The sequence below is a fragment of the Symsagittifera roscoffensis genome, chromosome 4, assembly GCF_963678635.1.
Source record: "Symsagittifera roscoffensis chromosome 4, txSymRosc1.1, whole genome shotgun sequence".
Taxonomy (NCBI): domain Eukaryota; kingdom Metazoa; phylum Xenacoelomorpha; order Acoela; family Convolutidae; genus Symsagittifera; species Symsagittifera roscoffensis.
This window is the reverse complement of record NC_087065.1, coordinates 11,530,815-11,545,825: the sequence shown is the minus strand read 5'-3', so window position 1 is coordinate 11,545,825 and position 15,011 is coordinate 11,530,815. Positions and strand designations below refer to the sequence as shown.

The window sequence follows — 15,011 nt, the reverse complement described above, 5'->3', positions numbered from 1 at the left end:
CGAAAAACTGAGTTTCGAAAGTGGTTTTTAGATTTCCAGCGGAATATAAACTTTACCAATTGATCCAATTTTATCAAGTTGGGTTAATTTTATCAAAGAAGCGTCGGTCATAAATCGTTTTAGAAATTCAAAGAGCTTAAAGGGTATCTATTTTTCTTAGAAATTCGAAAGTTTTAGAGCTATTTTTCCCTTTTTCGTTTGTTCGCGGAGTACAGCTTCACTTCTGTGTAAGATATTTACTTTTATACTGGACCAGTTAATGTTCTTACACTCACCCACCTCATTCTGTAAAATAGCTGATCACACAGATTGCCATGTTTGCAAACACAGCCTCGAAAGTTTTTCCATATTTCATGTTGTGGGCTGCAGAGCAGAAAATTTCATTCTGATAGATTCTTTTATACACTGCTCCCCCTAGAAGTTTCCGAAATCAAGAGATCACCTCCAACCAAGTACAGCCGTAAAAAGCCCAGAAGCAACATCCCCGGAAACAAACATTCATCGCCACAAGCAACCGACATCCGAACCACTCCTCGCAACAGTGTTCCATGACGGTTGGATATTAATATAGCCACGATTTCAATTTTTGATAAACGACATATGCAACGAGTTCGCGAACTAGAACCGACCTCTCAAAGTTCTGAAAGAAGAAACATAAGTTTCAATTAATCGATCTACTGGGCTAACAGCTGCTTCTAATGTGGAAGCAAGGATCGCTCGTAACCACACTTGTCGAAGCAAGACTCACTCTTCAAAGCCACAGCTGCGCACATTTGTGGAAACCAGGATCACTTGTTTTAAACTTCCCGAACAGAAAAAAGCGAATTGAAAGGCGAAAGTATACATTTTGATAAATTAATGAAAGCATGCAATATTCTGCACTTGGCTGTCTTTCGGAACAGAAAGCAAAATTAGTGTTTCACCTGGAGGATTCATCGAAGAAAAAATTGAGTCATCAAAGAACCCAACAAAAGTGAAAAGAGACACGCTCCCCTTCCAGCACTCTACATACAAACAATAACATCTCAACAATGTTCAAAATTGTGCTGTGAAAATGCTTGGATGTCACGGCCACTTGGATGGGATGCATTCGAATGGAGAATAATGTTGACTTATTTCAAACAGACATCAGCAGACCTTTGTAAAAAACCATCAAAGCTGTCCTACCTAATGACAAACAAAAATCTACCTTCTGAAAACCTAATAGCCTACATTTAGACTCACCTGATACCTTTGTGTAAAAATCCAGAAGTAAGGCCTACCTATAGGTGCGATTCTCAGACGGAGAAATGGCATTACTATCTCCCAATGCATAGAATCCAATCCAAAAAAATCAGGGAACACATTTCAACGCTGCTTAGTCCAGAAAGGCGGGATCGACACTACATCCTAAGATCGGAATCTGAAAAGCCCGAAACAGACGCAATCTTACTTTCTATACTAAAACGCACTCTAACTAAAATTACCCTTCAACAAGCATTTCTGGAAACAACTCAATCTTTTTACGATATAAGGAACAACACAAGAAGATTCTCTAGCAATTGCTATATCGGTATGGAAAAGCATTAATTTCACTGATCGAGCTCCTGGAAATTCCAATTGGCACCTCAAAATAGTACGCGGACGATAAAAGCGTTGCCGGTGATTTAGAAAACCTTCGAGCGATCCTGTACTACCTTGAAAAACACGGAAAAGCTTTCTTATTGCCGGCTCTTCTTGAAGGAAAACCGCCAGGAAAATGGCCTAGAATAATTTAAGGAACAAACTTGAAAACCGTATATGATTTCCTAGTCCTCGGATCGGTGATCTGAAACTCGACAGCGTGCGATCGATAGGTTAAAAAACTGATTGTGAAATCAAATAGACTAACAAAAAGTTTTCCGAAATAGTCAGAACATGCCTCAGAATACCTACTCATGCTTCACAAAAGGTCTACCTATTTCATTGAGTTTTAAAGACAAGCCTCAGACATCAGTTAATCCACAGTGGTAAAAAACATATAATTGATGAAGATCGCAGCTCTTCGTTTGAGAATGGGAGGTCTCGATCTCCCCATGAGGTCTCGATCTTCCTTCTTAAATTTTTCTACAATCTATCAAATTTCACGGACCAAGAATATTCAAAAATTCAAAGCTAAGAATATTCAAACACCAAAAGTAGAAACAAAAAATAAAAGTGCGTCTCCTTTAAAATGGTTCATCAGATAAATGGACTAAAAATTTAGCTTTACAAAACGAAGCCTCAAACTAGTTTTTCTCAGCAAATCCGAGTTCAAAGATGACATACTTTTGAGATATGCCCGGAAACCGCCACACACTATTTAGTAATGCCCTTGTGGTCAACGTTTCTTTCTCGCTCAATCACTTGTTTGCCCAAAAGATTGATACACACCCATAAGACATAACAGGATTTGTGACACCTTAGCGACGCTCCTAGATGAAGTCTCACATGACACTGAGTTAGAGCCAATTCTTCAATGGTTGAAAAGCGAACCTTGTCGATATAAGGCAAGACGCAGTCTGCAGAGGAGTGATATCAAGGCTAATGGACTCTTGGGAGGCCGTTTCAGTCGAATCTTTTTCGGTGTGAATATTTGCATTCCACACCAATTTATGCCAAAAACCATGACCGACGCTTACAAGTATTATGAAAGAATGAAGACCTTGAATTACCGACGACTATTCTTTGAAGTAGTACATCAACTAGAATAGCAGTTGCCTTTCACTATTTTTTGCATGTATTTAACGAGCAGCGCCTGGCTTTGCTGACTTAATCCTGAAGCTAGCCAAATAACTACATGAAAAATGAAACGGATTTTATGGCTACACAATAAAGTTAATGCGACGCAATACGTTTTTTTGAAACGAAATATGTTTTGCACTCTTGATGAGTGCAACACTTACGAAATTCAAAAAATACACACAGTATAGACATTTCTATTTGTGCAGTAATCGAGGTGGTTAGATTTTAAATTACAAGTCTCTAGAAGCTATAAAAGCTGATCAGAAATTTTGTTCCCGGTTGCATTTATCGAGCGTTTGTGTTATCTATTCAAGCTGTGCAAGGAACGTGGTATGACGGAAGGTTTCCTTTTAAATGAATCTATGCTGAAAAGAAGTTAATTAGTTCTCTTTCAAATTAGCAAAACAAATTAAGTCTTAATGTTAAATTGAGTCTTGTATGACATAATTATCAATGATAGTTCTCAAAATTAAATCGCAAAACTTCACATAAATAACATATTTTAGGGCCACAGGAGATCAGTCAAAAGTGAAATCATTTCTTCCAGCAGAAAAGCAGTACCTAGTCACTCGAAATGGTAATAATAACCAGTCTATTAATTTGACAACTCTTCATTGGTGTCTAATTGGGTTATTTTTAGTGCCTTGCTACAAGCGATGCAGACACATGGAGCCAACCGAAGGTCTTGAAAAGCTTCTGGATGACGATTGGGTTGACACACACCATTTTTCTGCAGGTTTAAATTTCGCATAGCTTAAGTTTCAGTTCGAGGTAAAAAGCAATCAAAACAAGAACTCGTTCACGTTTTTTTGCTCCATTTCCGCAAAAAAACCATTGCCGTAAATTGATGAAATTAATGACAAATTCAATGTACTTTTTGGGTTAATTACTGCCAGCAGAAGAGAATCGTATCATTGAAATCAGGGCGATGATTTTTTCCTCTAAAAACAACCGTGAACCTGCCATTTAATTTTATCCCGCAGAATGTTGAAACATAAAAAGCCAATAAACGTAGTGAAGAAACTTATATTGATCGTGATGCTATTTTTTCAGGAAAGTCTTCAAAATATGTTGACCCCCAGTTTGTTTTTTACAGTTTGACTGTTGATTTTTTTAAGTTCAATTCAAATTCATTTGTTAAAAGAGAGCAAATTATGCTCTTCAGTTATAAAAGCGGAAGTGGCGCAAAAAATGTGAACGAGTTTTGGTTTCGAGTGAATTTTGATTTTTTTTCCAGTGGAAAAAAAAATTTCCCTACTGATCCATTTCCCTAAAATTGGAATATTTTTTTATCCAAAACGTGTCAATCATAATATTTTCTGAAATTCAAAGAGCTTTAATGCCAAATTTTTTCTTAAACTCGGAAGTTAAAAGAACTTACGAAAAAATGTCAATCTTGTTTTTTTTAAGTCTGCGTTTATTGAAATTTTACCCTCTGGCTATTGGCTAGGTTATACAATGGGCAGAGTGTCCATTGCCAACTTATCGTTATGACCAAATTTAATTTAGACAGTAACTCAGAAGCAGTTCAACTCAGTGGGACTAGTAGCAATGGAATGAATGAGAGTAGAGCTGCGCCTCACTCAAATTCAGCACCTGCAGATGACGACGACGAAGAAGCAGTGGACTTAGAAGGTCAATTGAATTTCAACGTTTTTTAAAGCAACGTTATTCAATAAGTTGAACATTATCTCTGACTCCGTTTTTTACACAAATGCAGCGTGGTTTCATGTTACAAAGCGACTTTTTTCTAACCCCACTATTTAGACAAGCGGAGCCTAGTGTCTTCTTACGGTATCCACTTTTTTCCAACCAAGTCGCAAGTAAATAGTGCTCCTAAAAGTGACTTCTTAGCATTATATCTGGTTCACGTGTACTTCATAGCATTATTTTTTGTTTCTAGTTTTTTTATGGCTAGTATTAAGAAAATTTACGGGATTTGGTTTTTTAATTATGTTTTGAGAGGCTTTGTATAATTTTTGCTCTTTTCGCAAAATTTTTAATTTTCTCGAACTACTCAGTCGATTCTTTAAAAAAGTAGTACCAATATAAAGACCGGCTACTCCATTGTTTCTCTCCATGCCTCATTAGTCTCTTTTTCACTTAACTTGACGTTCTACCGCCTTCGAAAATTTCATTGAGCGTATTTTTTAGCCCAGTTTTTTATGCGTTTTTTTCTTCTCGAAAAGTATCCTGCCAAATCTGAGATAAAGGATTTAAGAAAAAACATTTTATGGCATTACCCATGCAAAAGCTACTACGCCCTTTTGAGAAAAACAGTTACTGGCCTTAAAGAGTTTCCAACTTTTGACCGTTTTTTGAAACTTCTTCCTTTTCTCTAATACTAACTTGCCTTGTTAAATCTTAGATTAAAGGCTCAATCGAAAAAAATGGTCTCAGGAATCCTTAGTGCAAAAACGACTTTGCCCTTTTTTTTAAAAAAAAAAACAAAGTTATGGCAATAGAAATTGTCCGGTTCGAAAGTTTTGAACGTTTTTGGAAACGTTTTTTTTTTCTCAAAAACTACACGCAAAATCTAAGACTAAGGGTATTGATTTAGGACAAAATTTACTGGGAATTGAAACACCTACCCTCTATGAAATTACTAAACTTTGGTTTCAATGACTCGCCAGTTTTTCCGGGTCTCAAAATGCCAGTTTTCACTGTCTGCGCCAGGTTGTGCATCCGAGTGAACTCTTTCTCGAATATGCGGAGAAAAAAATGTGGAAGATCAATTTAAAACATTTTAATGCAATTTGAAACATTCTAAGCGATAAAATTGAACTGTGCAGTGTGACAACTTCTCTAAACGCGGCTGTTTCTTACCCTTTCATGCGTTTTTTACACCAGCGATCAGTTTAGTGTATTATTCCGATCCTTCCTTTTTTTCTAATCTAACTCGCAAGTAAAGGTATTCATTAAAAAAAAAAACAAAGTTATGGCAATAGAAATTGTCCGGTTCGAAAGTTTTGAACGTTTTTGGAAACGTTTTTTTTTTCTCAAAAACTACACGCAAAATCTAAGACTAAGGGTATTGATTTAGGACAAAATTTACTGGGAATTGAAACACCTACCTTCTATGAAATTACTAAACTTTGGTTTCAATGACTCGCCAGTTTTTCCGGGTCTCAAAATGCCAGTTTTCACTGTCTGCGCCAGGTTGTGCATCCGAGTGAACTCTTTCTCGAATATGCGGAGAAAAAAATGTGGAAGATCAATTTAAAACATTTTAATGCAATTTGAAACATTCTAAGCGATAAAATTGAACTGTGCAGTGTGACAACTTCTCTAAACGCGGCTGTTTCTTACCCTTTCATGCGTTTTTTACACCAGCGATCAGTTTAGTGTATTATTCCGATCCTTCCTTTTTTTCTAATCTAACTCGCAAGTAAAGGTATTCATTAAAAGTGTTCATTTATTTGGAAATTTCACTGTAGCATTAGAAATTGCATATTTGTGTCCGATGTTTGGTAACTATCAAGCTTCCGTGGCTGAGTGGTTAGCGTTGGGCTCTGAATTTCTGAGTCACAGTTTTGAATCTTGGACGTAGCCGAATTTTTGCTGATAGAGCTCGTTTATGTCGTGTTCTCGCTAGTGTTTGCGGAGCAATACTTCGCCACTGTGTGAAAAAGTTGATGCAGATGGTGAAAACTGGCATTTTCAGACCCGGAAAAACTAGCAAGTGCTTCAAAATAAAAACTGAGACTTTTAGAGAGGGTAGTTCGGATCATTTGCTGTCGGTCGATGTAAAAATTTTGTTAAAACTCTAAGTATAATTTCTGTCAGTCTTAACTTTTTTGTTCGCTATTACAAACCGCGTGAAATTGTGAAAAAAACGAGTCAAGAAGTTTTCACAATGAACAGGTCAGATCGCATAAATATACTCCGCGTATTGGAGAAAAAGTTCACTCCTATGTAAATTATTTGCAGATGATGAAAACCCATCTTCCATATATACATATACACCTGATAACTCCTTGAAACCAAATTTTGATATTTTAAGAAAAGGTTTCTCTGATTTGCTCTTTGTCCTCTAAAAAGTTGTGTTAAAAGTCCTGTAAAATGTTGCACAAAACGGTTCTAAAAAATTGAAATTTCAGAGATTAAAAGCTAAATTGTCCTCTAGTGTGTTAGCGTGTGTTTAAGGTTTAAGTTTCGAAAAAATAGTAGTGAGATAGTTTTGTGTTGTTGCAGAATTTGTTGAGGGGGGCTCTTATCTCGAGGACGATGATCCCAACTTAGGACCATCGGCAGGAAAAGGAGACGAGGGAAGTGCTGCGGATGGGGAGGGAGAAGGGAAGGAGAAGTCAGGGGGCAGTGGGGAGGGGACAGGGGCTGATATTGTGACCACGAGAACATATGACCTAATGATCACGTACGATCGATACTATCAGACCCCGAGACTGTGGCTGTGCGGCTACGACGAGGTAAGTTTAGTTGATCCCGTTTAGCTATTTGTATTTAAAAACTAGTTAAAATAGTCAGGATTTTGCCAAACAGAAAACTTGTAATTGAATCAGAATAGTTTTTAGGCATTTTTTTGAAAGTGTTTCCTTACGTAATCTCTGTTCAAATGCACGTTATTTTTTGTTTAGAAGCGCAAAAACCTAACAAAGGGGCAGATGTTTGAGGACATCTCGGCGGAGCATGCACAACAGACAGTGACCATGGAATCCCACCCTAACCTAAATGCACCTTCTATGGCCTCCGTACACCCCTGCAGGTACTAAATAAGAAACCTTTTTTAAAGAGTTTTCCTTGCGCAATTGTTTTATGTGACAAGGTAATAGAAGATAAATTGAAGGCTGGTGAGTTGTGAGTTTTATTAAGAGTTGTTGAACGAAGTGAAGATATTATTTAGGTTCTGATCTGGGGAGGATTTTCTCGAGGGGGGGGGCGGGTTTTCAAAAAAAATTCCAAAGTTTTCTCAACCTTTTTTTAAGTCGATCGTATTTGATTTTCCGAGATCTCCCAAAGCATTAAAAAGTCCCTGTTTTAGCCAAATTTTGGTTTTGATGATTCTTTTTGGTTTGTTTTCAGGAAAAGTATTAAAATGCTCTAATAACTACATAAGTGCATTCATACAAAATAATTCTTTTACAAGTGCATTTAGGTATATATTCACTTTTTCATTTATATGCACTTTTTCACTCTGTTCAGTTCAAGTGGATTTGCTAAACGGTAGGTAGGCAGATTGTGCTCTCCAAAAATGAAAGCGGAAAGGTCACATAAAACGTGATCGACTTCGATTCGAAAGTGGATTTTAATTTTCAGATTTCCCAGCGGTATAAAAACTTAAATATTGATCCAGCTTTCTCTAATTGAGTTAATTTTATCCAAAAACGTCAATAATGATTTAATAATGATCTGAACGCTGAAATTCAAAACGCTTTAAGGGCATATACTATTTCTCTAAGTTGAAATTCGAAATTTCAAATACAAAAGTTGAACTGTATGCTGGCTTTGTTTAAATTATACTCGTTTTGAGTGGTATTTGATTGAAAAATGAGCATGCTGATCGTTTCTAATCGTAATTAGACCACTCGCAAACGTTAACTCGCTAAAGAGACAACTCGCAAAACAAATAACTAATTGCACTTTTCAAATTATCAAACCAAAACCGTCCAGATTCACCCACACAATACCACGTAAACTAACTTTCATACCTTGCGAGTTGTCTATTTGTATGATTTGTCTTTCGTTGCGAGTTATCGCGGTACCGCTGAGTACACAACCGAGTATGCGAGCATTATGTTAAAAAACGAGTCCATGTTTTTCCAACCGAACTAGCATAAAACAGTGTCATTTTTGGTAAACATTTAGCTGCATAGTTTTTGCTGCTTAATAGCTTGTGTTCTCCGCTTATGAGTGTTCAGTGTTTCGGTTCTGTTAGCGTCAGAGCCACAGTTGTGAGGGTAGTCGAGTTGGATCATCGAGGCCTGTGGTTGTGAGCGTATTGTGATACTACAGGGCTGCTTTTTAACAACCCAAAGCGCAAATTTTAATGCTACTTTTTTGGTGGCATTGTTGCAGCAGGCGACATTGACAGTGTGGTAACTAACAGAACCTCTGAGGTTCTTTGATGAAAACTGAATTGGTTTCATAGGATTAATTTAACCGTTGAACCGTATTGTTTTTCTTTTAGTTAGTTTCCGAATTTGACTGTGTACAGAGTCACAGATCTGAGAGAGAATAACTCTCTATCTTTTCAATAAAGGTCGTATAGTGTTGACCTTGGTTATTTATAATAAGATACTATAATTTACAGATAACAATATGAATAGCACGTTCAAGGCCACTATATGATTACTGCATGGTTACTGATATTGCAGTAGCAGTTGCGGTACCACATACCCCCTCGGCCAAGAAAAATTTTATAATACGTTATCAAATTTTTAATAATAATGAATAGGAGTTTCAATTCTCAGTTTAAGGAGTTTTATTCTTTTTAGCTTTGATTTGTAATCACTTTCCATCTCTTTCCTCGTGTTCTTCCTCGAAATTTAGTGGGATTCGCCACTCCGCGTTCCACGATCGGTTTATGTCGAGAGCCTCGCTGCCAAACTTTCTTCTGAAAAGGTGCTTCTCAAGCAGACCAAATTTGGTTTCCACCGAATTCGACGCACCGGGTCTGAAGTTCGCTAACTTAATTCGGTATGCTTCGAGTGCGGCTCGGTTTAAATCTAATAGATCGTTTTGATACGAGATTGACTTTACCGAATGTTTAATCGGATTTCCGTATCTGGTTGGCCCCTTCTTGGCTCTTCCGCTTTTACGAACTGCTGTTTCCTCAACTTCTGACTCATCCGAGAACCCCGGAGGATTCATAGATTCTTCCTCGACTTCCGCGTCCTCTTTAGATTGCAATATCTCTGCCGCCGTGCGTTGTACTCCGCGTTCGAGTACTTGGTCAGCTAACCGATTCCAGTCATTTGCCGATAGATCTTTACTATTGAATGTGTCTAGAATTGTTTCTGGAGATGTATTGCGTGAGATTTCTTTCTTGTTTCTCGTATTGCAGTGTGTAGTAGAAGTCGAATTTGGTACGTCTCTTGTGTTTGACGAGCACGCTTGATCTTCCGCTTGAGGTTCTTGCACTACTGCTGCCGTCGCAGCATTTTTATTTTGTAAAGTGCTTTGTGCATCTTTTGGGATTGTGTCCACCTTTGCCTTGGGTTTTTTAGCGAATGGGCCAGCCAAGTTTGGCTTTGATCTTCGGACTGCTAGATTTAGGCCACCGCCTTGCAGAATGTCCTTTGACGTGACCACCGACGGGCTGTCTTGAAATTTCCGCTTTGCATCAGATGGATCTGTGCTTGGCTGCTCTAGCAGTAGTTCCTCGTCCGACTGACTAATTTCGGCCTCGTCCTGTTCGTCGGACTGTCGCTTCAATTGCCTCTGTTGCTTATTCTTAGGCTCGTCTCCTGTTGGGGAACGCCTGTTGTTGCTTTTTTTTCTTTGTCTTGAACAGCAGCCTTAACTTTGGCAATGTCACTCTTTCGGTATATGGACCCTGCTGCTGTCTTGAGAGTGGAGGGCGTTTCGGCCACGACTCTTCCCTTCAATGGCTTCGTAAGAGCCTTACCGCTTTTCCTCCCCTCGTCCTTTCTAATCAGGATTGGTGACGAATGGCGTTGATTGGAGATGGTTTCTGGCTTGTCTTCAATGAACCCACGTTCCCACGAATACAGCATTTCTTTGCGCAATTCGGGGTTAATGGTACTCGTCTCGTCCACCGTACGCCTTAGGTCATTAGCAGATGTATCGCGTCGTGTTTGATTCCATCTGGCATTGGCTTCTAGAAGCTCTTTCAGGGCCCGCGCTCTTGCCCGATCCTTTGCCAAGTCTTCTTGTTGTTTGAATAGTGGACTCACGTCTCGGCTGTTTTGTCCTTTTCGGACAATCTTTAGAGTATCGCGAGACTGGTCGATTCGCTTTTTGAGTTGGGAGGCCGTCAGAGCTGAACGTTCCAGGTGTTCCTTATCTAAACGATCAGAGTTTCGTAAAAACCTATCACTGAGAATTTTAAATTCTGTTTTTGGCAATCTCCCAAAATGAGCCTCAAATGGCGACATTTTAATTGTCTTCTGTTTACTCCAACGGAGGTCACGAAGTATCGTTCTGAGGCATAATTTTATTGATGTTACGTTTTCATCGAGTAACATTACTCCCAACCTTCTTTTGATAGTTTGTATAGTGCGTTCCACTAAACCGCATCCGCGATGGTCTCCAACTGGACAAAATTTTTGTTCCATGTTATTGTCGGAACAAAATTTTCTCATTGATTTACCCTTAAACCCGGAAAATTGATCAGTTCTAATTGATTCGGGTATCCCATGTATATCAATATATGAGCGAAGAAATTTTATCGATGACTTTCCCCTGTTGATTTAGTGATTTTTACTGACGGAAATTTTGAATACCTATCTATTGCTACCAACAGATAAATTTTTTTCCTTTGTAATCTTCAAGTGGACCGGCGTAGTCTAACTGAACTTCTTAACCCGGCTGCGTCAGCAGTGGAAGGGGCTTTGTAGCATTTTTTGGTATGATGTATTTTGCATTTTTACCGTAGCGGGTGCAGCTTCTGCATTCCTCTGCAAGATTGACGATATCCTTGTGCATGTGCGGCCACCACAGGTATTTTGACACATCAAGCATCGCTTCCTGACCTGGGTGACCGCGGTGGATCCTCTTCAGCACTGCCAAGCGCAATTGTTCCGGAACAGCTAGTCTGTTGTCAACCAGTATACAGTCGTCCACGACTGAGAGTTGATGCCAGAGAGGATTAGTATACGGGCCCATCAACTCGAAGCTGTATCGGTCATTCCTCTCACTCACCCGCCGCAATCTGTCCATCCAAGCGTCCTCTGATATCAGTTCCGCTAAGAGGCTTCTATCAAACAGCTTGGTGAGGTTGTCAAGGCAGATTTCTGTACTCATATCTCTTTGATGCGATCTGCTTCTTCTGGAATCTTGACCTGTTTTTTCCTTCTTAATTATGCTGACTTCTGGACTTTCCGAAGGGCTTTCAGCTGTAAGGTCCACTTCAATGATTTGGGGATTTCCTCTCTGGGTATTGAATTCCAATGACTGATCACTTCTGTTAAGATCGTCCAAGACTGTCCGTGCTTCTAATTCTAGTAAGCTTTTTGGGTTATTTGGTTTTTCTGCCCCCATGAGGTCCCAAAATGACATCAGAGTTGTTTCACTATTTCCTGCTGCATTTCTGGATGTGATTTCTTTACATCCTTTAGACTTGACTGGTTTTCTTACTGTCCTCCACTCAACCTGGGGTACATCTGACTCGGAGTCGTCTGACTCTTGCCTACTGCACGCAGCACCTCTCTTCACCATCCTTGTTCGGGAGAAGGTGGTTTCCGTCACTTGTTCTGTTAATTCGTCCTCCCTCCGATCTCCATTCTGTCTGTTTAACGTTTTCTTTGATTTTCCTGTATTGCTTTTCTCCATTTCTTTTGATAACGCCGCCTCCGTGAAATCCGCTGATTGTTTTAAATTCGAAGTATCTTTTTTGATAGAAATTGTGTTAAATTTTGAGTTATCGACCAACTGTTTCTCACGAGCTAATTTGTCCAATGTGTTTTTCTGATTCTGATTTGTTTGAAAACTTGAGTTTTGACCGTTTTCGTTCCGGTCGAGCTTTGTCCGTTTTTGAACAAATTGGTTGTCATAGCAACCGCGTGATGAGCTGTTTTTACAGTAGTTAGTTTCTCCTGTTATTCTAGAATGTTCTAGAATGTTGATAGCGCTATTTTGTTTTGTTTCACTAAACCGACTGCTTAAACAGTCGAGTGCTTTATGGAAATTTTCAATAGACGTCACTTCAAATCTCTCATCCAGTTCCGATTCCGGCCATGGTTCCCCATTGGGTTCTCTTGACAGATAATCAACAATACCCATATCCCTTCCCGGAATATGAGTAATTTTAAATTGGTAAGGTAGTAATCGGTCAACCCACCTGGTTAGTCGAGATTGATACGTTTTATTCGATCTATGTTCCCCCAAAGCAGATGTTAACGCCTTGTGGTCAGTTGCTATGACAAATTCTTTCCCTAGTAAGTAGTGTTTGAAGCGATCTACCGCCCAAACTACTGCTAACAGTTCGAGTTCATTGGTAGAATATTTTTTTTTCTTGGGAATTTAAATACCGGGATGCAAATGCAATCGGTATCCACTCGTTTTGGTGAGACCATTGTTCCAGAGTAGCCCCTAGACCACTATGGCTTGCATCGCACTTTATTCTAGTTTGCTTTGATGGATCGTAATAGTTTAATAAAGCGATATTAGCAACTGCCTTTTTGATATCCTCAAAAGCTAATGAGTGTTGATCGTTCCACTCAAATTTTTTCACTGGTAAACGAACATTTTTCATTTTTTTTTCATTTTCTTCTTTCAGTAGTGGTCTAAGTTTTTCAGTTAAACTAGCCGCATTTGGGATGAATTTCGACAGATGATTGATGCTACCCATGAATGATCTGAGTTGTTTTAGTGACTTGGGGGGTTTGAGATTTGCAATAGCCTCGGTTTTCGTAATTTTTGGTATTATACCGTGTATCGACAAATTATGATCTAACCAGTTCACTGCAGGCTGAAAAAATTCACATTTCGAAATTTTTAATGCGAGATTTTCATCATCCAGCTTTTGCAGCACATTGCGAACCAATTTTTCATGATCTTTAGCTTCCCCCTTAGAAACAATTAGAATATCGTCCAAGAAACAAGGTATTTTTCGAGTGGTTTAGTGTTCTGTCCATCGCTTTTTGGAATTCAGCCGGCATATCTGCCAGCCCGTAAAAACCTGTCAGAAATCTGTATGTTCCCGTTGCATTACCTCCTACAATATTGAAATTGCATTGTTTTGCTGTTTCCGCAGTTAGTCTTATTTGACTGTAGGCATATTTTAAGTCCAACCCGGTGAAATAAAGAGAGCCTTCTGATGCTGATGTGATAATCTGGCTAACACCATCGATCAGTTCGTCCACATTGGGCATCTGATATTTATTATTGTGCAACTGCCTATTAATGGGTTTGGCGTCCAAGGCTAATTTAATAGAATTGTCTTTTTTGACTGTGATAACAATTGGAGCAATAAAACAATCGCTCGTACATTTATCTAGTTTTTCAATGTGTCCCTCTGTTAGCAGTTTGTCTAGTTCTGTTTGTACTTTATCCTGGATGTGTATAGGAATTCTCCTACCTTTCTCTTGAATCGGGCACAAAGGATATTTAAATTTTGTACTCACCGTGTGATTTTTTGATTCCCCTTGTCTATCAAATAGATCTTTGAACTTCATATAAAAGAAATTCTTCCAGCTTTCTAGCTGTTCGCACAGTAGCACATCAAACCTGGATCTTCGTGTTGGAGCTGATTTTTGGGTGGTCTGAATTCCCAGTTTACTTTAAAGATCTAGACCTAGTATGCAGTGCTTTAATTTGATGAAATTTTGGATTCCTGCGAATTTCAATTTTTTCAATATTGTCCGATTTTTTCGTTCACACTTCCTTCTGAATCTTTTCATCATTATGCACATTCTCTAACACCCGTTTGCTGATGTATTTCTATGTTTGAAATGGAGGTGAATTCTTCCTCTACGGTCATTATTTCAAACTCGTCGCATGAGTCAAACGTTTGTATTAAATTGCACTCTTCCTCTGAACTCGAATCGTCATTTGCGATTTCGTTAACTTGCTGAGACTTACACATTTTTGCGAAGTGGTTGGGTTTGTTACAGTTTTTACATGTTTTACCTATTGCCGGGCAATTTTTCAAATGATTTTCTCCAAACGCTCTACCACATCTCGTGCATTGTTTTTGATCTCTTTTAGCCTTCTGAGTATTCTTATTTTCGTACTGTTTTCTTCTATTTTGATTTTGACGTTTAGAGTTATACCCTTTGTTTCCGATTGCCATAATTGGTTCTTGTTTGATCTTCATTTGTGTATTTGAAAACAATCCTGAGTTGTTTGCGCTTGATGAAGATTTTTGGAATGCTTGAGTGGTTTGTTTGCTATGTTCAAATTTTATCGCACGCTTTAGGACTTCTTCGGGAGAAAACGTTTCGAAAGTTGATGTGTCTTGAAGGACAACATTTTTCATTCTGGAGATAAATAAGTCTCTTACCAATTCTTCTTCCAAAGCTCCCAAGTCGGCCTTTGCTGCTTGTTCAGTCAGTGCCGCATGAAACGATTCCAGCGTTTCATTCGATTCATGGGATCGTGTGAACAGTTTGTATCTCTCATAGGTAAAA

At 38.7% G+C, this 15,011-nt stretch overlaps 2 protein-coding genes across 2 annotated transcripts in view; both read left to right on the top strand.

The window, feature by feature from the left end:
* The window catches only part of LOC134845160 (mucin-19-like), a 581,930-nt gene that overhangs the window by 409,415 nt on the left and 157,504 nt on the right, over window positions 1-15,011 (top strand). The gene's annotated exons all lie outside the window — the stretch shown is intronic.
* LOC134845161 (ubiquitin-like-conjugating enzyme ATG3) overlaps window positions 1-15,011 on the top strand; it is a 426,844-nt gene that overhangs the window by 409,406 nt on the left and 2,427 nt on the right. The window contains exons 5-9 of the mRNA XM_063862043.1: window positions 3,249-3,319; window positions 3,383-3,478; window positions 4,252-4,377; window positions 6,937-7,169; window positions 7,338-7,465. Of these exons, the coding sequence (XP_063718113.1) occupies window positions 3,249-3,319; window positions 3,383-3,478; window positions 4,252-4,377; window positions 6,937-7,169; window positions 7,338-7,465 (654 nt within the window). The remainder of the gene's footprint in view (window positions 1-3,248; window positions 3,320-3,382; window positions 3,479-4,251; window positions 4,378-6,936; window positions 7,170-7,337; window positions 7,466-15,011) is intronic.